This window comes from Urocitellus parryii, chromosome 9 (assembly GCF_045843805.1).
Source record: "Urocitellus parryii isolate mUroPar1 chromosome 9, mUroPar1.hap1, whole genome shotgun sequence".
Lineage (NCBI taxonomy): Eukaryota > Metazoa > Chordata > Mammalia > Rodentia > Sciuridae > Urocitellus > Urocitellus parryii.
The window spans coordinates 106,346,741-106,371,851 of NC_135539.1; the positions used below are offsets into that span (position 1 = coordinate 106,346,741).

The 25,111-nt window shown below is 44.4% G+C and overlaps 1 protein-coding gene across 2 annotated transcripts in view; it reads right to left on the reverse strand.

The window, feature by feature from the left end:
- Positions 1-25,111, reverse strand: part of Atf3 (activating transcription factor 3) — a 54,930-nt gene that overhangs the window by 5,596 nt on the left and 24,223 nt on the right. The window contains exons 1-2 of one of the 2 annotated variants that reach the window (XM_026387516.1): positions 7,453-7,596; positions 1,054-1,297 (exon numbers count right to left, since the gene is read on the reverse strand). In XM_026387516.1, coding sequence (XP_026243301.1) covers positions 1,054-1,293 — 240 coding nt within the window. In that variant the 5' untranslated portion in view covers positions 1,294-1,297; positions 7,453-7,596. Of the gene's footprint in view, positions 1-1,053; positions 1,298-7,452; positions 7,597-25,111 lie in introns of those variants that run through there. The other variant, XM_026387517.1, reaches the window with a different exon arrangement.

Here is a 25,111-nt window from a genome sequence, read left to right on the forward strand (position 1 = left end):
GAAAGACTTGATACAGAAGGTGACATCTTCCCAACTCAGGACTTCAATGTCCATAGGCTGATACCTTCCAGCTCTATATCTCTACCCCCATACTCCTCAGGACTCCAGGCCCACATATGCAACTATCTGCTCCATATCTTCAGTTCGAGCAGAACAGGAGGCAACTCCTGCTTTTGCACCACCTGCCTTCCCTGACTTCCTGCAGCCCCAATTTCAGCAGCAAATGGAAATTCCATTTTTATAGCTGTTCAGGCCAGAACATTGAGAGTCATCCTTGAGTCCTCCTTCTCCCACACTCCCTAACCAATCTATCAGTAAAGCAGATTTATCCCCAAGTCAGATCCAGAATCCAAACACTTCTCAGCAGCTGCACCATTCCCTCCTGACCCAGGCCCTCCTTCACTGACCTGGGAGGCTGCCCCTGTCTCATTTCTCCACACCCCTCCTTGCCCTTACCACCCATTCAACAGAATAACCAGGGAAATCTTTTTAAATATGTCAGAATATGTGACTCCTCTGCACAGAAACCTGTGCAATGGCTTTCCATTTCACTCTGGGCACAAGGCTATATCTACACAGCAGTCTATAAGGCCCAACATGATCTGCCCCTATTTCCCCTCCCCCACCACTCCACCCTGCCACACAGCCCACCTGGCACTGACCATGCTCCTCACTGGTGCTTTCTCTCTTTTGCCACACTGTCACAGTATCTTCCCCTCAAGTCCCTGCACAAAGGCCACCTTAGTGCCGCCATCTCTGCCCTTCTAATTTATAATTTAAAACAACAACCCCATCCTTCCCCACTCCCCCGTTCCCTTTTCTGCTTTTCCCTTTTCTGCTTTTCCCTTTGCACCTGTCTCATGCTCTGCATTTGATTTATCTATTTCACGTTATCGGTCGACAGTAGAAAATAAGCTCCCTAGGAGCAGCAGTTTTGCTTTATTCCCAACTCTAGCCGCCCCCCCCCCCCCCCCCGCCAGTCTAGAGAATGCACAGCATGTGGTGAATGTGCCCAAAACATAGGCAAGAATGAACACGTGTGGTAGAACCCACCTCAGCTTTTGTGACTGACATCTCCAGGGGTCTGTCGCTGACGGTGACTGACTCCAGTGCAGAGGACATCCGATGACAGAGGTGCTTGTTCTGGATGGCAAACCTCAGCTCTTCCTTGACAAAGGGTGTCAGGTTAGCAAAATCCTCAAATACCAGTGACCCAGGAGGGGACAGGCAGGGGACGATGGCGGAGGCACTGACTTCCGAGGCAGAGACCTGGCCTGGGTGTTGAAGCATCATTTTGCTGAAAGACACATTGAAACCCAAACTGCTTCAGGGGTTCTGGGGCATGGGATCAAGTTCTCCCCACCTATGACCCCCCCAACACCAGAGCCCAGCCCACTCCCTGAGGAAAGTCCCATTAGCCGTCAGGCTTCTGTTTTGTTTTCAATTCATGCCATTCTCATTTTGAGTAAAACAGGTTCTTAAAATACACAGCTCAGTGACGTGGATAAAATGCCTAATTGAAGTTTATAAGGGTTGACATTTCAAGCTATTCTGAACTCTTCCAAGAGTTATTAGTTTTGGCTGGTGTGCACATATGCAAATGTAGCCTTAGTCCTGAAAGAGGAAGAACATCTTTAAAAAAAAAAAAAATCAGACCATTTTTGTAATCCTATGTTCAGTCTCTTTCAAAAAGAAATTGGAAGGCACCTGAAGTCAATATGAATCTACCAGTGAGTGGAAGTAAAAGCAAGAAGTGGGGGACACTAGATTTAGCAAATCTATGGTTAAAACTTTTCCCCAGGAAGTTGGATCCAAATAATGGGAATGAGGAAGGTAACTATAGCTGGGTGTGTTTCTTCGCTCCAGTCCTTGGCAGCAGGTGGCGATGGCCAGGATTCAAGTCACGAGGGAACAAGTAGCTCCTTCTTAATATTAAGGTCAGCAAAAGACCTCAGAGTAAGATAAAGTCAGGAGCTGAGATCTGGACACTTGTATGGAGGTGTCGTTGAACCCTGAGGTATAGGGAAAGACCTGGGCTGGGGGTGGAGGGGGTCCTAGAATTGGCTCCAGCATTAAGGAACAGGTAACTTGGGTCAGTCACTTCAACTCTTCATCTGGTGAATGGTCAAGAGCTCCTGCAGAGCTGGGAGGAGTCTGCTGTTTACTCCATCCCACAGCCTAGTCCAGCTGTGCCTGATGGGATGGATACTGTCCAACTGAATAAATGAGAGGGGGATGGAGTAGTCAAATCAAATGGTCCCATTCTCCTGTGTCATGCTATATTGGGTCAGGGAACCCAAAGGGATGACAAAAGGAAAATAAAGGGTAGAAATAGCGATGGTTCCATGATCCCAATCCCCTGTAAGTCCCTGCCTGTTGTGGACTCCCCTGCAGTTGGTTCTCAGGAGCAATGAGGAGTATGAGGACTATCTGGGCAGGCAGTCCCATGGAGCAACCCTCTCAATCCAGGGATCTGTGGTCATTAGCCCAGCCCAGCCAGACAGGAAGCCCCTTGGCAAATCTCTAACTCTGAAGGAGTATCTCTTTCATTCCAGACCTCATGTGCCTTATGTCATTTAGTCCTTATAAGAACCCAGTGGGTTTAGTCCCAGCCCCAAATTATACATGAATAAACTGAGTTTTAGACCAACTAATATGCTTGAAGTCATGGAGGTATTATAGAGCAGTGTCAGAATTTGGTTTGTTTGGCCCTAGAACTCATTCCCACAATGTATACACTGCAAAACTGAATATTGCTCTATGTTGCAAAAACATGCATATTATTTTACATTGCAAAAACAAACTGGGTGTGGTGGCACATGCCTGTAATCCCAGCAATTTGAAAGGCTGAGGCAGGAGGATCACCAAGTTCAAGGCCAGCCTCAGCAACTTAGTGAGGCCCTAAGCAACTTAGTGAGATCTCATCTCAGAATAAAAAATAAAAAGAGCTGGGGATATGGCTCAGTGGTTAAGCACCCCTGGGTTCAATCCCCAAAAATCAAAGGAATTTGGGGTGGGGAAAGGGCAGGTGACAGGCCTGGAACTGAAACAAGAGAAGGGAGGAATAAATTGCTGATCTTTATATATCAGGGTACATACTTAACTGCTGCCTAAATTAAAGAACTTACATTTAAATGGGCTTTTCTGTTCACAAAATTTCCAGACTGGGATCAGGAAATCAAAATGTGAGACCACATAGTATGTCTCCACTGTACCTCTTAATGGCTTTCTCCTCTGTAAGAGGAGGCTAATAACAATTAACCGAGTCATTTTCACCAGGTTTCCAGGAGTGTTTCTAGCCCAAGGCCAGCTCTTTGGCTGGCACTCTGTGAGGTACACGTGGAAGGGTGGCTGGTCACCATCTGAAAGGTTTCTGATTAAAACACCCCAACCTCTAATTCCTACTGGAGATCTGAGATACAAGGCAAGAATTCCAGACCAATGAATGGACTAGTCAAAGAAACCCAGGAAATATAATTCTTCTCCAGAGCTTCAAAACTGAAGTTCTTCTCTTACTTAATCCTATAATCTTAAAATGCTGGGAGGATACTTCTTGGACAGATGATAGACTCTAAGCTTCTGAAGCCAGAGGCTTAGGATTCTCCCATGCATTCCTCCTATTAAAAATCTAATAGTTCAGGGATGGAATTTGGAGCTACCACTGGGCTGGCTTTGTTTGGAGGACCGGATGGATCCCTTCTCCAGGGAGGCTTGAATTCCACTGCAGTTGAGTGTGTGTTATCTTGCCACCCAGCTAAGTTTATTAATGAGCCCTCAGGGCTTGGGGGTCTGCTGTTTGAAACTTTCTTTCTTTCTTAGCAGTCCTAATGAAATAAACTGAAGGTCAGTGGTGTGGAATGTTTTTATAAAAAGCATTGGGCGGGCTGACTTGGGGACAGAGATGAGTTGCAAAAATGTTGAGCTTTTCTGAACATAAAGAATTTGTAAAGATTTAGGCTTTCTCTGCACTAGGCTAAAGCTGAGCCTATGGGGGGGGTACTTTCTAGATTGTCCTTCACTCAGTCTCTTGTGGTATGATTTAGCTTAGACACTGGTTGTGTTCCCAACAAAGAAAATGAAATTAAATCTTCAGACAATTTTTAGAAAATTGAAGCCCTTTAACATCCCCTTCATTGAAGAGAAAAACTATGTTTGGGGGACTTTAGATGATCTGAGTTAACTTTCTACATTGATGATAAAATTGCTTAGATCCGATACAAAAGAACTTGTTTCCAATCAGAAAGCATGTCATATCATTGCGAGTTTCATCATTTTCAAGAAAGTGAAACTTCACTCGTGTATTTCTTTAACTGGAAATTCAGCTCCCAGATTTTTATTTCCTGGTAGCTACACAGTGAATTTTCACTTTTAATTTTCATTTCTTTCCACCAAGCACTCCTTGCTAACCAACTTACCGTAGTAAGAAGCCAATATTGACCTTTCAATATGGGTCTTTCTCCCAGCCTATTTGAAGGCTTGAGGTGTAAGGCTGAGCTTCAGGGTCAGAGACAACGTTTCCAAAACTCTCTCTACCACTCACAAGATGAGTACCTATATACCAACAAGCCATTGAGGCTTTCTGGGTCTCAGTCTCCTCATCTATAAAATGAGATCAAGTCTGCCTGCACCAGTTCTCTCAAAGGGCTGTCAAGAAGAGCACCCGAGGGGCTGGGGATATAGCTCAGTTGGTAGAGTACTTGTCTTGCATGCACACACATTATTACTGTGACTCCACTGTCCCATTTCAGGTTAGCCCTATTTATTAGTCAGGAATTAACTGGAACCCTTGAGAACTTCAGGTCAGCCACAGCCTCTTGCGTACTTTGATTAACCCCCAGGTTCCTAAGGCACCAGGTAAATTCCACCACCACCACCCCCATTTGCTGACACAAACATTCTCCACTGGTGTTACATACTTGAGAGATTACCAATTCTCATACACAAAACCATTTGTTCCTAGAAAAGTTTCCGTGGTGTCCTGGCTATACCCTTCTTCCCCCCTTGGCTGGGCAAAACTTGGAGACACTGACCCTGTTCCATGCCCAGCCAACTTTTAAAAGTTAGAAATCAAGGGCTGTATCTAGTGGGAATCATAAAATGCCCAATATTAGAGTCATGTAGGTGAGATCCTCATTTTGTAATTAAAGTAAATTGAGGCTCAAGAAGGTCATAAAGCTGGAGATTGGCCCAGTCAATATCAAGTTGTTGACACCTACCCACTACTCATTTTGCTCTATCAGAAAAGGGATCCATCACTTAGATAAACCAGGGAGATAACCAGAGAATAAAATCAGTAGCCAGGTAGATGAGGGATCAACATGTACCAGGGAGGAAACTTTGACAGGACTAAGACAGGGAGGGATTACAGAAGAAAAGGCCATAAAGAGAGAGGAATTATGCAGTGATAAGGATGAAGAGGGAGAGGAAGAGAGAGGCGGGGCTATGACAGGAAGGACGTAGCTGCCACCTGTGCTGGGTGCTGTATTTCATCCACACTGGGGGCCTAGGCACCTGTTTTCTTTACTGACTCTGAAACCACCCAGGCACTGACTGCAACCCCCACCTCACTGAGGATACCCTCAAAGCAAGAGCTTCTATGTTGTAGCACTATCCTACAACAAATGTTAGATGCAAAACTAGATGGGCAGTAGTACCAATCTCCTCTTCATCTTAAGTTGAGGAGACAAGATTCCCAAACAGAAGATGTGATTATTATCCACATTGAAATAGATATATTGGGAGAACACTCAGATTATTTAGCCAATTCTTTTTCTGGCTCTCCCAAGGAATTGGCAACTCCTTTATTTGTAAGAAAGCATATGTGATAGAGGCAGGTATGGTGGTGCACTCCTGTGATTCGAGCCACTCTGGAGTCTGAGGTAAGAGGATCCCAAGTTGGAGGTCAGCCTTTGCAATTTAGCAAGACCCTGTCTCAAAAATAAAAATAAAAATGAAAAAAAAAAAAGCACTGAGGATATAGCTCAATGGTAGAATGCCCCTGGTCCAAAAAAAAAAAAAAATTGTAGATGTAATCTTTGTACTTAATGAAACTAAGGGGGAAAAATGGTTAGGAGGAAAGGAAGTAAGTAATTCAAAGGCAGACTCAGCAAATGTGAGGTGCTAAGCAACTCGGTGAGACCCTATCTCTAAATAAAATACAAAGTAGGGCTGAGGATATGGCTTAATGGTTGAGTGCCCCCGAGTTCAATCCCGGTAACCAATAAAGAAAATGGGGGGTGGAGGCAAAGGAGACCCAATGGGAATAAAGCTGGGGACGGACAGAGATGCCACATAGAGAATCTCCCCTTTCTGCCAAGGTCTCAGAGACGAGCCAGTGATGTTACAGATCTCCTCATTCAAGTTTCTTCGCTGGCCCCTTTTTTTCAGTTACATCACACTAAAATCTGAAAATCTTCAGCCAGGAAGGACCTTGATGTTAATCTGATCCAATCACCACATCGTGCTCTTCAACAGGCAGGAAGGGTCGGTAGTGTCTATGTGCTCATTATTTCCCGACCCGGGACACCGAAGCTCAAGGACAGAAAGTGCAGTATAAGCTCTAACAGTCCTGGCACTAGATCACAAGCATTCTCTTAAATATCTGTACAACTGACTCCACACTATCGCTTCCCCCGATGGTGGATCTCCATGAGCGCAAAACAGAAATGTCGGAAAACTCAAAGGAAAAGTTTGAGCGAGAATCACAGGTACTAGAGAAAAGACCATGAGACTGGAAAAGGAAGTCCCAGGCCCAGGAGCCCGACACCAATCGGTGTTCCGAGTTCTCTCCGCCTTCCGCCCTAAGACAGCGCAGCACCGAGGCTCTCACCAGCTCCAAACTTATTCCAACTTTCGCTCTGGGCTCCCTATGCGATCCTACCTTCAAAGGCTTGGGTATGCACAGGATGACCCCCAGCGGCAGTTTCCACTATCCCGGCTCACCCACCCCTACCCCATTCATTCCTCCCTGAGCCTGCGGCAGCGCTTCCAAGAGCCCTCAGCGATCGCACTTCCCTGTAGACTTGGGAAAGATCAGTTCCAAGTAGCCGAGCTCCGACAAGAAGTGAGGAAAGGAGCGGGACGGCGAGCCAGATCGCTTGGGTCACCCCCGCACACCACCACCCACCCGCCCCTCGCCCTCCCGCAGTGGAGGGCCGAGAGGCTCTCCCAAGACGGTTGCGGAGCAGGCGCCCTATCTCCTCCTCCACCCGAAATCTTTCGCGCCCCAAGTCAAAAAGAGAAAGTTCTTTCACTTTTCGAGAAACTTTCTGAAACACTGAGGAGCAGCCGCGGCAGCCGTGAAATTCAAACAGAGCTACTTTTGCAGTCGAAAACTAGGGGCGAGGGTCAGGGATTGGCGTAGATTTCTGGCAATTGATTAAGAGAGGGGCGCGAAAGGAATGAAATCTAGCCACCCTCGCCGCGTTCATTCACTCAGCTTCCAGCGCTCACCTCCAGTCTCCGCTCGTGACGGCCAGGGTCCGGCTGTTTTTCTGTCCGGCGGTCGGTCGAGTACCGAGGACTCACAGCCGGCGCGCGGGCTGGCGGGTCGGCTCCGACTGCGGCGCAGGGAGAGAGTTGTGTAGTGCGCGCTTCGCGGAGTGCGACTGTGGCTTGGAGCGCGTTGCATCACCCCTTTTATAGCCCTCCCTCTGGCAGCTTGCTGGTCTACTCCGGGTTAGCAGTCTAGGCTGACGTAATGCTATTAATAGCTTCCCGGGAGAACCAGCAGAACTGAGCAAAGGAGGAGGGCTAGAGGAGGGACCAAGGCGGGGCGAAGTACGGCTGGAGGGCGGGGGTGTGTGGGGGGGTGAAGCTGGTGATGCAAGCTCTGGGAGGAGCCTGCCGCTGTGCGTTCACCGGTCCTCTCACGCCTGGGACACACACCCGCCCGCCCTCTTTCTCCATATCAGGTCCGGAGCGGCCTGGGCGGGCCGCCAGATGTGCTTACTCGCGGCTGCGTGTTCCAGGCATGAGCCAATGGTGCCCAAGCCAGCGGCATGACTCCACCGCTTTGGCATCTCTCCCTCCGCTAGTTTTGGGGGAATGGTGGGGAGGAGGATCCTGGCCGCAACCCAGACTAGGTGAGTCTGGGAAGCGGGCACGACCTTTCTCTAAAATGCATGGTCATTTTCTGGAGTTTCAAGGAAGACGCGCCCCCCACCTCTCCACCACCACCACTAGTCACCTCTTTCTCAGGCAGGGGGAGGGGGAGGGGCAGAAGCGCTGATTTAGGGTGTAGGAGAGTCGCCCGAAGTCGCCCTAGGGTGAGTTCCCTCGGTTACCACGCTGGTGTGACCTCCGCAATGGGGACCTCCGAGAAGCTGGCAGGTTAACTCAAACGCGGCAGGCATCATACTCCTGAGCCCTCAGCGCTAGCACACTCCACAGAACGCACTCGCAGGAGCGCCTCCAACTCGCTGGGAAGGAACCCCAGATGCCCGTGAGGGCGAGTGGTAGGACGCTGTCAGTTCCGTTAAAACACACCCCCCCACCCCCCCACCCCCCCCACCCCCCCACCCCCCCCCACACACACAGCATTTAAAATAGGCTATCCTCACTGAAAGCCCCTAGAGCATGAGAAGAGGAGAGAGAGACCTAGAGAAATCAGAAGCAACCCTGAGCAGGGTTAAGAAGGGGCTGAAGCCGAGGGACCCGGGAGACCTAGAAAGAGAATATCCCCGTGGGACCAGGCGGGGGTCCCCAGGGTCTCAGGCACTATTTAGGAGAAACCATCTTCGGCTTTCTCGTGGAACCCAGATGGGATTGGTCTGGGACACACGGATCGGACTGAGGACGCACTGATAACAGGCTGCATGAGGCCCTTGCAGAAATTCCTTCTACCCTCAAACCCGGATGGGGGAAAAGCGGGTCCTGTGGCCCTAGTTTCCAACCGAGGCCTCAACAGAACTGACTTTGACTCGTTGTTTTTAACAATTTCCCTGACTCCAGCTGTTGGAGTTCAAAGCCGCAAGACCTGAACTCTACTACCTTCTCCACTGCCCCTGGATGATTGGATATGAACATAATTTTAACCCGGGAGTTTCGCATCTGCCGGGGAAATGGAACTGCGGGCGCCGGAGTGGTGTGGTGGCTCAGCCAAGGACAGAGACGTCTCCTTCCACCTGCCTCTTGACAAGAGAGACAAAGGCGATCGAAGGTCATAGTTGTAATTTGGGGTGAGAACTAGAGTAGAGAAGTCTCTAAGCTCGGGTCTCACCCGCAATCGCCACTCCCACAGCACCTGCAGCTTCGCGGTTAAGGTGGTAAAATAGGGTCCAGCTAAGTGTGTGTCCCAGGGCGCGCGCAGGATGTCAGCCAGTTGGTCAGTCTGTCTCTCTCTCTCTCTCTCTTTCTCACACACACACACACACACACACACACACACTGGGGAATCGGCGACCCCCTGGGGCTGACAACCATTTTCAGAGCTTCAGGGGAAACCGAGTTCACAGCACTCGGGGTTCTGGCCTCCAAATTGGCGCCTCACTAGAACAAACCCCCTCTCTTCCAGCCTTGGGCCAGAACCACGCGTAGGGCGTCCTCGGAAGTCTCCCCGCCCTATCGGCCAGGGAAGCCTGGGGTGGTTCCACCGCGGGATCCCCGGAGATCCTGCCCTGAGTCTGACCGGATTTCCAGCGGTCGCGCGGGAAACGGGCGGGTGTTTTGCTTTACTTTTCTCCTTGGTAACGGCTCTTCCCGCTCCACCCTGTATCTCCCACGCCCACACCCGGCTCCACACCTTTACACCCCGCCCTCCAGCCGACCTGCGGGCAGGTAAATCCTGGGCGTGTCAGCACAACCCCTAGAATGCCAAACGACTTTAAATGGCAGAGTGTGCATTTAAGTGAAAGTCGTTTGGGATTTCTGTTTATGTTTTGAATCTACTTATAGACCATACCGAAATAAAAATAGCATTATAAAGTGAAGCAAGGAGATGAGGGAGAGCATGCAAAGGTTCTTGCTCCCCCCCTCCCTGCTGTGAACCACCTACAGAAATCTTTAACCAGCTTACGTATTAAATTATGATTCTATTAATCCAACCAAGTTAGATTTATAGAGGTTTGGCTTAGTCCTTAAGGGGAAATTCAATTTAGGGCGTGGAGTAAACACAGCCAGACCCGTATCCACAAAACAATGTAAGAGAAGGGTAATAAAGACGGGAGATGTCCCCAACACATTATCGGCTCGGTTTTTTTATTACAGTTGTGCTTCGAGTTCTTCCTAACCTTGCTTCATTCTAGTCATTCTTAGAATTTTGAATCTCCAAGTCGCACCTGGATAGAAACGCTGTCAGCTGTTTACAGAACTCTGAGTCTGGTATTCTCTGCCTCTCTCCTCCTGAAGCCGTAAAAGCGATAAGAATCTTGGTGGAGAAGTGAATCCACCCCCACTTGAATGAAACTCTTATCCAAGGAAAACAAAAATTACTTCTGCCTGTCTCTTTCCTCAGCCCCCAGAAGAATTTGTAATATACCTACTGAATTAAAGAGAGACTAGGAAAGAGCAATGGAAAGGAAGATCCCCGCAAGGTCTGCGAGACAGGAAAAGTATCCCTATCTGAGTCCTGTGGGTTCTCATTTTACCCTGGCTTAAGTTAATGCGACCAATGTTCAGCGTGCACACTTGTCACCACATGCACAGGCAGTACCATGCAGAGAGGGATAAGAAAATCTCCCCACACCAAAGTCACTCCTCTATGTATGCAAAGGCAAAGAATGATTGCCCTGCCTTAGAAGGAAGCTCTGACTAGGGTTAATCCTCAATAAAAGAGGGTGAAGCAGAAACTTGAATGTGGCTGAGGTTTTATGGTGGAGTAGCGCCTGGGGAATCCACATTCAAATCAGCCTTGGTATGTTTTGCTGAGTGAGATAAGAATTGAAGACTTCATGCTGTGGCATGTGCAAAAGGAAGGGGAAAAAATTAAAAGGAGAGGGGAAGGAACTAGGCAGCTAAAAAAAAAGTCCACTCGTGGCAACCAAATCTAAACACAAAAACATTGCTGTGAGCCAAAAGAAAAAAAAAGAAAAGAAAAAAGAAAAAGTTCAAGAGATATTTAAAGTTTTTTTACAATTCAGCACACAGTCCCTTCCCACATTCCTCTCCTTGCATTACTCTGTGCTCCAAACCCCAAAATTATATTTGCTCAAGGAACTCTAGCAACACAAATTAAAACCAGCCATGGAAGCATCAGGGCACTAGTAGTAGCCGGGTCCACCTGGTTCAACCCATTTCTCCACTGAGGAAAGGGAGTGGGTGTATTTTCTTCTTTGGTCTGCTTTCCCAAGACCACACTTCCTACAAAGTCAGCTTGAATGTGGGGGTTACTAATTTAGAGTCTCCAAAATTGGCACCCTCAGGATGTGAGGCAGCATCACACAGTAGACTGGAAAGTGTGGGAGGTACTCTAGTTCTAGATTCAGCATTTAACAGCTGTGTCCCCCTTAGGAAAGTCATTTCATTCCCCAGGTTTGTTTCCTCAAAAGAAAAGTGGCACTAATCATAGCACTTGACACATAAGGTACATTGAAGACAGGGCACACAGTCTGCCCTCAGTAATGGTATCATTAATTCTGAACCAGGGAGGGTTTTCTGGGAGATCCCTGAGTCTCTCCCAGAACTTACTCTGTCCCCTCACCCCACCATCACCAGTAAATATCATAGGTCAAGTCAAGAAATGTACAGAACAACAAAGAGACCTCTGGCAGGAAACAATGAGAGTGGTCGTATTCTCCAGTTACAGCAAATCCACGACACACTGGGGCTTTCTCAGGGATAGGTGGATTACTCTGCAAAGCACCTTGGGCTGGAAACAGGGGATTTGAATTCTCTGGTTCTGTCTTTGATATTCTCTAGCAAGGTTTACCCTCTTTTAAACCTCCCACATTTTCTGAAGTGGGGAACTCTGGGCTAAGCTCTGAGGGTCCTAAATGGAGACCTTTGGCCAAAATCATACTGCAAGACCCTAATAACCTGTTTCTAAGAGAGCTGGAGAGAGAGAGAGAAACGTTGTAGGAGGGAAGGTATTGAATGGCACAAGATCCATGGCAGGTTTAAATCTCCAATACAACCTGCCCTCTTTCTCCCTCCTTCTTTCAACATTTTCAAGAACTTTTGCCCACATGGACTTGGGGCTTTGCCAGAGAGGAGAGTGGGAAGGCACCCTAGGCAGAGATTACATCTTTGGGGATATCTCATGTGTCTACCATCGAGAACCATAGACACCCACCTTGGATCACAGGGTCAAATCCATTTAAGAGAACACATTCTGGAGCCCCAAGAATCTGAGATGAAATCCTGGAAGCCAAAGGGTTAGCAAGACTTAGATCTGAGAGCCACCCACAGGTTGACCTTCCACCAACTCAGTGACTTAGTGAAAATCATAAACATATTATATCAGTTTTCCATTTTACAAAATGGAATTACTTAACATTAACTCCCCAAAGAGTTGCTGTAAGAATCAAATGAGATAAGAGATGTGACAATGATCTGAAAATAATTAAAAGAATCATACTTTTAAAGATTCCTTTGTGGAAACTTTTTTATGACAAATATTTGCCATTACAAAAACTGGGGAAACAGACAAGAGAAAAAGTAATCCATAATCTCAACACTATAGTATTTTTATATTTCTCTCCAGTTTTTTTCCCATGCATATGATTTAAACATATAGTTAGAATCTTAGATTGCAATGCAACTTTGAAATTTGTTCTTTTGCTTATTATTCTGAATGGTATATGATCTTCATTTTACCATAATTTTTCTTTTTAAAAATATCTTCACTTTATTGTAAAATGTAGCATACATACAGATGATTACATAGAAATATATACATGTATATATATTTTTAATAATAAAACACCACCCATATTAAGAAGTAGATTATCATTTTCAGTACTTAGAAGTTCATATACACTCATTCCTGATCATATCTGCCTCCCTCTATCTCCCTCAGGATATATTTCTATTTATAGAAACATGTTTTAATTATTTTCAAATCACTTCCACATTCATTTTCTCATTTAATTCTCAGAGCAAGTTTAATGTTAACTCCCATTTTCCTGACTCTTATTACCATAGTTTGTAATAGCCCATGGGTGTTACATAATTTACTCAGTCTCTTTCTACTTTTAAAATTTAGGGTGTGTCCAATACTTCATTAGAGAATTATATAAATTTAACTCTTTTTAGGGCAGAGGCATCAAATATGGCCATGGCTCAGGTTGCTTAAATGGAAATGAGCGATCTTGATTTTTCATCTTCAAGTGCTATAGAGGGTATGGTGGAAGACGGAAGGACCCCCAAAGACGGTGATACCTGTGCATCTTCCTGGTTTACTAGCATCCGAACAAAAAACTCCTGCAGGCACTTTTCCTTCCTTTAATCCTTCTTCCCTCTACTTTCACATCTCCCTTGATATTCTGTTTGTCCACCTTGAAAAAGAAAATCCAGTCTGCGGCATGGGGGAGTGGTATAACGATGCCGCTGCCTATGTCTTCAGGCAACGTTCTCACAGTGGCTCAGGCAGTGTCCTGGACCTGCCAGTTTGGTGGCAGGGGAGCTAACAGATAGGCAGCCACCTCAGTCTGCACTCTGGCAGGTACAAGAGTCTGGTGGTGCTGATTTTCAGAACTAGAAGACATTGGAGCCAAAAGGGCCCTAGAAGTCATCCACATCCATCTTTCCCCAAAGATGGCACACATGGATACACCGTTGTGCAGCAGGGGGGATCTTGCTGGAGGATGTCTTAAATAATAACTGCATAAAATATTGTTTTACATTAAACAAATATGGATATGTTAAATTTGAGTGTAAATCACAGAAAGACTTTCAAGGAGAAAATAGACTACTGAAAGTTATACTTTTAGGACCCTAGAGGATTTGGCCTTTTCCTTCACCCTTTAAGTGTAAGATGTTATTATTAAGTACAAATGCTATTATGTAGTACCCTCTGTGTTCCAGGCTACGTACTAAGACATATAGTTAATGCCTTTAATCCTCATTACAACCCTTGGAAGTAAATACTGCAAACATTTCCATTTTACAGATGAGGAAACAGAGGAAGATAAATAACTTGTCAGAAATTATATAGTTAGTGAACAGCAGAGGAGAAAGCAAACCCAGGCAGCCTGGCTCAGGAATCTGGGTGTTTACCCACAACATGTACTGGCTCTTGGCAAGTGCTCATGGGAAAACGTGGAATGTTCTGATGCCATTCAGTGCCCTCATTTGATAGATGAAGAAACTGAATTCAGAGAAGGAAAGTGGCTCTCCATGGTCTCAGAATTAGCAGTTCTTAACTTTTTTAGCCCCTTTTGCCCTCTGCCCAGGGACATGCTCAATTTACTAAAACCAGGGCCAAGATGAAGAAAAGTTCTCTGTAAAAAGAGGACCCTATTTTTCAGGGCATTCTTTTCTTTTAATATTTATTTTTTAGGTGTAGATGGACACAACACAATGCCTTTATTTTATTTTTTTTTTATGTGGTGCTGAGGATGGAACCCAGGTCCTGCCCATGCTAGGCGAGTGCTCTACCACTGAGCCACAATCCCAGCCCCTCCAGGGCATTCTTGACCAGAAACTTGCCAGGTATACCATCCTTAGGTCTGGCAGAGGGGTAGATACCAGAGATGGCAAGAAGAACCTACACTCAGCACTGAGTTCAAATCCCCATTTGGCTACCTTCTACTTGGCTTCAGATGGGGTCCAAAACCTCAGTGTTTCCTGTAAAATGAGGATAATAATATCAATCTTAAAAAGGAAATATTAAGAATTAAAGAGCAGGGCTCGGGTTGTAACTCAGTGGTAGAGTGCTCGTCTGGCATGTGTGAGGCCCTGGGTTCAATCCTCAGCACCACATAACAATAAATAAATAAAATAAAGGCATTGTGTCCAACTACACCTAAAAATATATATTAAAAAAAAAGAATTAAAGTGCAATGCACCCTTAAGTTTTCTAAATAGGCTAGGCATGGTGGTACATGCTTATAATCCCAGGGGCTCAGGAAGCTGAAATAGGAGGATCACAAGTTCAAAGCCAACCTCAGCAAAAGCCAGGTGCTAAGCAACTCAGTGAGACCCTGTCTCTAAATAAAATACAAAATAGGGCTGGGGATGTGGCTCAGTGGCTGAGTGCCCCTGAGTTCAATCCCAGGTACCCCCCCCCCAAAAAAAAAGATTTTTAAATAGGAGATATTCAATAAATGTCTTACCCTTGAAACTAACAGTCATGTAGACCTCTGAAATATCAGAGATGTTCCATCTCCCAGGCTGATTTACCAATTTGAAAATAAATGTTAAAAAAAAAATACATGTGCGGTCAGGTCTTATTTAACAATTATTATTTACTGAGCATATACTGCATGCCAGTCACTTACATTGGCAAGTACTTTTAAAAATATTCAGTATCTTATTTCATCCTTGTATTAACCCTGTGGGGTGCGTATCATCTTCTCAATATTACAGATGAGGAAACCAAAGCTCAGAAAGACTAAGAAAATTGCTCATGGGCTGAGTGAGGTGGTGCATGGCTATAATCCCACTAGCTTGGGAGGCTGAAGCAGGAGGATTGTTGAGTTCAGAGCCAGGTTCAGCAATTTAGTGAAGCAATTAGCAACTCAACAAGACCTTGTCTTAAAGTAAAATGTAAAAAAAAAAAAAAAAGGAGGGCGCTGGGAATGTGGTTCAAGCACACTTGGATTCAATCCTCAGTACCAAAAGAAAAATAAAATTGCTCACAGGTAATTGATTCAAATGCAGGTCTGACTTCTTCCAAAACTTGGGCTATATTGTCCTCCAAATCTTAAAGATCTTCCCCTGTGTTTATTTTTCTTTAGACCCACTGCCCTTGTTGAAAACAGGTACACCTCCCTTACCCAAAGTCTTGCTGAATGCATCGATGCTTCTAGAATTGACCTTACCAGAAAATTCTTACTCCTGAAGTCCCAGAAGATTCACACTTGACAAATTCCAGATCTCTGTGCCTTCTGTGATACTGTCTTCTCTGCCAAATTTGCCATTATTCCATAATTTGTTTTAACCACAAACATAAGCCCTGCTATTGACTGAGTAAACTGAGTAGGGCTTTTTAGACTTTTATTCTGTTTCCCAAAATATGATGAACTGAAATCATCTGATGATGAACTTGTACTTGAAATTGGAGTGGCTGAGGGTAGAATGAGTCACTCCAGTGAGTTTATACCTATCAGTCAATTCATCAAATTATGTCCTACTGCCAGACACTGAAATCAGCAGTATACTTAGACACCTTAGGGTTACAAGGGCAACGGAAGAGCACTCTTTGCCCTTGAGGAGTTTAAAATCTTTAGGCAGCAAGTTAATATATGTGAAACATTGTCCAACATACAGTAGGTATTCAATATGTATATGTACACATGTTCAGTCAGGAGATATTTTAATGAGCACCTACTGTGTGCTGGGTACTGTGCCAGAAGCTGCAGCTACACAATGATGTGTCCTAGCTATCCAGGTGCTCACAGCTCATGGGGACACAGACCACAGATAGTGACACCTTGATGTAATGTGAGCTCAAGTGTGGTCCAGGAAGGCTCTTCCCAGGAGAGCCTGCTGATGGACGAAGTGACCTTTGAGCTGCATATTAAGCTGAGCATTTTCTAGGCAGGATAGGAGGGAAGGTATTGCAGGCATAGAGAGAGGGGTATGTAGAGACTGTGCATGCCAGAACACAGGGGCTGTGTCCTGCTTGGGCTGTGTCCTGCTTGTCTCTGTGCTTATTCCCAACTCCTTGCACAGTTCTAGGCACATGCAAGTTCCACAGTAAATATACATTCAATGAATGAAAGTATAGAATTGAGGCTGGGGATGTGGCTCAGGCGGTAGCGCGCTCGCCTGGCATGCGTGGGGCGCTGGGTTCGATCCTCAGCACCACATAAAAATAAAATAAAGATGTTGTGTCCCCTGAAAACTAAAAAAAAAAAAAAAAAAAAAGAAAAAAATCTCTGTCTCGAAAGAAAGAAAGAAAGAAAGAAGAAAGTATAGAATTGTGGAAACCCGGAGCATATCTGTAGCAGCTGAGCAGGAATATGCCCACATAGGAGGTAGAGTTGGGAGGCCAGTGGGGGAGGAATAGCTGTGACAAGCCTTGAAAGCTTTGATAGTCCTTTTGGACTGTGCCCCCAGGGACAGGGGTGGGGGGTGTCCCAGAATCTGTCAGTGACAGTTGCAATCAAGCAGGTGTTCTTAGGGACGATTGCTGGCACAGGGCAGAGAGTAGACTGGACAGAAGCTGCCCAATGGGCAGGTGAGGTGAACAAGGCTAGGTGAACTGAGAAAGTGGTGACATCTTCAGTCTCACATGTTCTACAGAATAAAAATCACTGCCAACAGTGGTGACACATACCTGTGATCCTAGCTGCAACAGGAAGATGGCAAATCTGAGGCCAGCCGGGGCAACTTAATGAGATCCTATCTCAAAAAATAGAAAGGTGTGCTATGAAATGCATTCTGCTCTAATCAGTGTCATCTTGGTTCTGTCTTCCTTCTCATCTATTAGGCAATAAACTTCTTTAAAAAAAAAAGACTGAGGATATAGCTCAGTGGTAGAATAGCCCATGTTCAATCACCCATACTACAAAAATAAAAAAATATATAAATTATCCACAAAACACAATGTTTTATGTGTACAGAAATCAAAATGAATTTTCCCCCTTCTGGGTCTTTTCATTACAAAAGTCAGAATTCCTTCATTAAAATTGAGCTTCTCTCTCACTTTTTTTTTTGGGGGGGGGGCGGTCCTGCATTTTACCAGTGCCTTAAGCAGGTGACTTTTTGGCCTTGAGAGTGAAGCAGTGTTGCCTAAACTTAGGTCGGGCTGGACTAGCTCATGGTCCCTGTGCCAGGAATGACTTGGGGGAAACTTCCAGGCAAACACCTTTGGATCTGGCCACCAGCTTGGTGTTAAGACAGGTGCGTGCCTCAGGGGTCCTGGGGCATAGAGTTGGGTGCAGGAAGGAAGCTCATTGAGGGTGGTATTGACTGAGGGTGGGAAGATGCTAATGGTTTCATTATAGGACAGAGTGCTCAGCAGTGGGATGTCAAGAAGTATATGGGCCCTGGACATCAGCATGTCGGGGACATCAAAGTAATAGAAAGACTCAGAAGAGGGAGAGAAGAGAGGAAGGAAGGGAAGCCACGCTAAGCCCATCCAAACCAAATCCTGACTTGGTTAAATGTACCAAGTACTTATTGAATGTCCAGCATTGTGCCTGGGGCTGAGATAGAATATGGGAAAGAAGAAAATAGTTTCAAAGGTGGGAAATGGAATGAGTTAATCTTCGATAAATTTGGGTTTTGTCTTGCCAAACGTAGCAATGATTGACATCAATGATACAGAAAGAAATCTAGTGTTCCATCTATAGTGAGAACAACGTGGTACCTGGAAATACCACACAGAGGGCGACTGAGGTTCAAATCCTGGTTCTGCACTAACTGAATAACCCTGGAGACCTCTCTGAGGATCCAATTCCACCTGTATTAATCAAGGAGGCTGTGCTAAGGGATGGCTCCAAGGGCAATAGGGGTCCCAGCCTCTGCCATCTGTTGGCCTGAGACATTGAAAATAGAGCTAGTAAGACCGACTTTTGCAGAATTCACACACATATATATATACACACACACACATTCAGTACCTGGAACATATAGCAAATTATTAGTAAATGGGGACTTCTGTTATTATAAATTCTGAAATTCTACCATTTTAAAGCTGGGTCTACAGTTGATGATGTTGAAGGTGATCACGATGGTGGCATTATACTTCAAGAAGCCTTTTCTTTTGTTATCCTTTCCTATTGACCGAGAGTCCCTTAGTCTCTGAGGCAGCCCCAGGTTATCTCTGCCTATGTTGGACAGACCTGGCTGGACATACTCTTTCCCTTGATTTCCAACACTTTGTTATCTTAGGAAAGTTGCCACAGCTACGTAGGATTTCTGTGAGGAATAAGTTCATCCACGTATTCATCAAATTTTAACGGCATGCCTCCTGCATGCCAGGCATTGTTCAGGGTGCAGGGAATTAAAGAACGAACAAGACAGACCCATACCTAGCACTTAGCAGATATCCCCACATTAACTTCTCCTCTTATGTTTGAATTGAAATAAGCCTATAGAGGAAACTCAAAAAAAGACTCTCAATTCAGAAGAACAGTGTCATCTCATCAGCATTGCTTCTAAGAATTGAGGGACAAAATATTGACTAGCTCGTGGTCCCTGTGCCGAAGGGAAGCCTGCATCTTTCTATCATGCTTCATGTTTGCCTCGAAAAGGAAGGGGTGGGGTCAAAGAGGACTCTGTACTTTCCTTCTGACACATAGAGCCTTAACTGTAACTTTTACATTCCACAAAGCACACTTCTCCATTGGCTCCATAACATGTCCTGACATGTAGAACACAAAATGAAAATGAAAACAAATGTTCCACCTGAGTCACTTTGTTTCTCCCTTATCACCAAAGCAATGAACTCCCACACAATTGTGGCTTGCTCTATTTAAGTTTTAAAACGTCATCTTTGTAATTAAAGAACACTATTATTGCTCTAAAGTAAACAATCACAAAACACATTCTTAGAAACATCTCTCTGATTCATAAATATTTGGATGGTGAACTCACTGAGGTGGAATGCTAACTTGGCTAACAGCCTGGTGATAAGAATCAGGAGAAGCTAATAGTACAGTGAAGATTAGCCTTCCTCTACAGTGGAAGTGAGGGAGGAGATGGAGTGGTTATCTTATAGTGGTTGTTTGGAGTCATCTAGATTTAAAAATAAACCCTTTTTCCTAATGTCGTAATTCACTTGATTAACTTATTCAAGAAATATTTATTGAGTGCTTATTTGCCCCTGTCCTTCCTGCCCAGCCAGGGCCACACCCACAGGTTCTTCAAGCTCCAACCACTTGAGGCGCTAGTGGCTCCTGTTTCTCATCAGGCTTTCACATCTGGCATTTTTACCTATGCTGTTCCTTCTGCCTGGAACTTCTTCCTTCTTCTAACCGCCCAATCCTTACCAACTGGAAATCAGCTACTTTTATTTATTCTTCCAAAATCTATCTTTGTGTGTGTGTGTGTGTGTGTGTGTGTGCTGGGAATTGAACCCAGGGGCGCTTAACTTCTGAGCCACATCCCCAGTCTTTTTTTTTATAATTTTATTTTATTTTTTTTTTTGGTACCGGGGGATTGAACTCAGGAGCACTTGACTACTGAGCCACATCCCCAGCCCTATTTTGTATTTTATTTAAAGACAGGATCTCACTGAGTTGCTTAGTGCCTCGGTTTTGCTAAGGCTGGCTTTGAACTCAGGAACCTCCTGTCTCAGCCTCCCAAGCCGCTGGGATTACAGGCATGTGCCACCGGGCCTGGCCACACCCCCAGTCTTTTTACTATTTTATTTTAAGACAGGGTCTCACTAAATTGCTTATTGCTTAGGGCCTTGCTAAGTTGCTGAGGCTGACTTTGAAACTGGCGATCCTCCTGCCTCAGCCTCTCAAACTGCTGGAATTACAGACGTGTACCGTGTCCGGGTTCAAAATCTAATTTCAAAGTCATTTTCTCGTGTAGGTAATGTAACAAACCACATCCAGGATTAGCTATGTCCTTTGTGGAGCCCATTACAAAATGAAAATGAAGAGTCCCTTGGTCAGAAATGAATAAGAATTTCAAGCTGGTGACAGCAGAGGATTAAACCAAGAGTGGAACCTTTAAAAGACCAAACTGCAGAGGTCACTTCTCTTCTGTGTTCCCATCATTCTTAGGGACTATTATGGTTTTTCTAACAGTCCAGCATTTGCTCAAATTTAGATAATGGTGGGTTTCCCATTTTAACTATGGGAAAGCCATGCCCCTCACATGCCTTGTCCTTGCTCATCGGGTGACCAGCCAAAGCAAACCATGCCAGGGGTCCGAGAAGAGGCTTTGGGCCCAATCAGAGCCAACAAGCTGTGGGATGATGGTTTGGGGCTGCTGCTCACCCGCTTTCCTGCTGAACTGGAATGCAGGGAGCCCTGAGCTTTGAGCTGTGGGGTTGCCACTACATGTCGCCAGAGAAAAGGGGCAGAGACTAGAGGTGAGAGGCTCTGCATGAACCTGGGTTGGCAGCCTCATTTACTATAACATATTTCAGTAAAGCTACTCTTCAGTCTTGTGTGTGTGTGTGTGTGTGTGTGTGTGTGTGTGTGTGTGTGTGTGTGGCAGGGGGCGGATTAAACTCAGGAGCCCTTGACCACTGAGCCACATCCCCAGACCTGTTTTGTATTTTATTTAGAGACAGGGGCTCACTGAGTTGCTTAGCCCCTTGCTTTTGCTGAGGCTGGCTTTGAATTCTCCATCCTCCTGCTTCAGCCATCAGATCCACAGGGATTACAAGCCTGCACTACTGTGGCCATCCTTTTTGTTTAAGCCATTTTGAACCAGTTTTTCTGACTCTTGCTTGCAAGAATCTGAGGTAATAATACACATCTGTTTGGTGTTTATATGTTTTACTACTATTCTTTTAGCTCCTTGGGGGCAAGCATATTTTTGTCCATCTTACTGTGCTCCGTGCTTGGGATATTAAAATATACTTCCATCTTTAAAAATAGAACTCATCCGGAGAGTAGGTGATAAAAACAAGAGTTGACAACCTCGTCTCCATTACTCTGATTCTGCTTGTGAAATTTAACTACTCTGTAAAATTGAGATGGCTGTGAACTCCTACCACACTCATTAGGATCAATACATGTTAAATCCAGAGGCTTGGTGAGCAACTGATAGGTCAATTCTGCTCACAGGTGCCAGCAACACCCCCAATACCCCCCTCCTTGAGATATGGGGGTCTGTAAGGGGCTCATGGCTTCACCAAAAATGCGTATCTACACCCATCATGGTGCTCCTATACATCTCCCACAGTCCTAAAAAGAAATCAGGTCAGGGAAGTTCATTTCCATTTCATAGACTGGAAACTGAGATCATGTTGGAGTAGTTTCAGCAAGATTTAGCTAGAGAGATGTTTCCTAATTCCATAGTCACTAGAAACATGTAGCCATTAAGCACTCTCGAAATGTGGCTAATCCGAGTTGAGATGCACTGTCAGTGTAAAATGCACACTGGATTTAAAAGACTTAGTATAAAAAAAATAATGTAAAATATCACAGTAATAATTCTCCATGAACTACATGTTGAAATGACAGTTTGAAAATTTAATGTATTATTAAAATGAATTTTACTTGTTTATTTTGACTTTATGATATGGCTATTGAGAAATTAAACATCATATATGCAACTCCCATTCATAGCTCATATTTTATTCCTTTTGAATGGCTGACCTAGAACACATACTGGCTTATGGTTCTGTTTCCATTCTACAAACTCAAGTTCTCCCTCTTCTTTCCTGCTTGCTCATTGGAGATTTTTCTGCCCTACTGTCTGTTCTATCCACTCCCTTCTTTCTCTTTGACCCTTCAGACTAGGAAGGCAAAATGTATAAGAGTTAGATTGATTTTTAAATATCTCTTACTTTTAGAATCTGCTAATTTATAACACAAAATAAACACAACACCAGCTCTGAACTTTTAAAATTTATCAGGTGTTTTTTTCTTTGTCCTCCTTCCCCTTCTCCTTCTCCTCCTCTTTTTCTTTCATATTCTCTGAATACTTATGTTTAAAAACAAGTCATCTATATTTAATTTTTTAAAATGATGAACCTTGCTGGGCACAGTGGCACACACCTGTAATCCCAGCATCTGGGGAGGCTGAGGCAGGAGGGTTGTGAGTTCAAAGCCAGTGTCAGCAAAAGCGAGGTGCTAAGCATCTCAGTGAGACCCTGTCTCTAAATAAAATGCACTTATGTGGTTCAGTAGTCTGGTGCCCTGAGTTCAATCCTCAGTACCAAAAAAGAAAAAAAAATAATAAAATAAAAACAGGGAGCTTCTAGGGTGAAATTTGAGGGCTCAACAATTTTTGGAGTGGCTACTCAGTATCATAGATTGAGCAAGGGCTTTTGGAGTTATGAAGACCCACAGAAAAACACAGGACAGCCCCAGGAGTAAGAATAGTGACTGATATAAATACATATACAGAGAGACACAAACAAGTATGCTTACACTCACTAAGGATTTAAGGACACACTTATTTTTAAATGCTTATATAATCAGTGGATGACAGTGCCTGATCCCACTGATCCATCTTAATGTCTACGGAGCTGGGGCCACCAAGACACCTTGGACCTCTTTCTGAGATGTAACACGAAGAGCATAGCCCCTCCCCCAAGGGAACTGAACCTCACCCTAATAAAACCTCTATATCTAACTATTGGTTTTGAGGAAATTTAGGGGATAGAGAAAATGGTTAAACAACCCTGTGAAGATGCAATCAGCCAAACATAAAATGAAGGAAATCCCAAAGGACAAATTGCCCCGTTTCTGTAACAAAAACATAGCATTTAAAAAAGAAGGAATTTTCAAATAAATGAGGCATAAGAGACACAGCATCCAAATATTTTGTGCGTACCTTGTTTGGATCCTGATTCCATCAACTTAACTAAATTGGCATTTTTTTAAGAGAGAGAGAGAGAGAGAGAATTATTTTTAATATTTATTTTTTAGTTTTCAGGGGACACAACATCTTTATTTTATTTTTATGTGGTGCTCCTCAGCAAACCCAGCTCCCCGTGCATGCCAGGCGAGCGTGTTACCGCTTGAGCCACATCCCCAGCCCCAAAGTTGGCATTTTTAAAAATACTTTTTTAGTTGTAGTTGGACACAATACCTTTATTTTATTTTTATGTGGTGCTGAGAGTTGAACCCAGTGCCTCACAAGTGTGAGGCAAGCACTCTACCACTGAGCTACAGCCTCAGCCCTAAGTTGATATTTAAAGAGATAATTTCAGAAACTTGAACATGGCTTGGCTAATTACTTGATATCAGGAAATTATTGTTAATTGTATTAGTTATATTTTAATTATTATTTTAAAAGCCCTGATCAGAACTGGGCACGGTGGCACACTCGTGTAATCCCAGTGGTTTAGGAGGCTGAGACAGGAGGACTGAGAGTTCAAAGCCAGCCTCAGCAATTTATCAAAGCCCTAATTAACTTAGCAAGACCCTGTCTCTAAATAAAATACAAAATAGGGCTGGGGATGTGTCTCAGTGTTCGAGTGCCCCTGAGTTCAATCCCCAGTACCAAGAGAGAGAGAGAGAGAGAGAGAGAGAGAGAGAGAGAGAGAGAGAGAAAAGCTGTGATCAGTCTTAAAAAGGAATAAAATTCTAACACATGCTACAGTATGGATGATCCTTGAGAACATTATACTAATTGAAACAACTCGGATATAAATGAACAGATATTTCTGCCCCCGCCCCTATATGAGGTATTTAGATTAGTCACACTCAGAAACAAAATTAAGATAGTGGTTACTGGTGGCTGGGTTAAAGGAGAAATGGGTAGTTTAATGGGTTCAGAGTTTCAGATTAGGTAAGATGATGCAAATGTTCTGGAGATGGTGGTGATGACTGAACAACAATGTGAAGGTACTAATGCCACTAAATAATACACTTAAAAATGGTTAAATGATAAATTTCATATTATGTACCATAAACCACAATTTTAAGAGAAGTCCTTATCTGTTAGAGGCATACCCTGAGATAACTGTGATTTGCTTAAAATATTCTCATCTGGGCTGGGGATGTAGCTCAGTTGGTAAAGTATTTGCCTTGCATGTACAAGGCCCTAGGTTCAATACCCAGTGCACATACACACACACACACAATAAAATACTCCCATCTAACTCCTCCCATAAAAATGGATTATGGAATAGATGAATAAAATTGATAAAATACTAATAATTGTTAAAGTTGGGTTATAGGTACATGAAGATTTTTATGTGTATATTTCAAACATAATTAATAAGTTTGTTCATTTTGGTACTGATGATTGAACCCAGGGGTTCAATCATCAGTACCAAATCCCCAGCCCTTTTATATATTTTATTTAGAGACAGGGTCTTACTAAGTTGCTTAGAGCCTTGCTAAGTTGCTTTGAACTCATGATCCTCCTGTCTCAGCCTCCAGAGCCCCTGGGATTACAAGAAGCCCACCTTGCCCAGCTCCAT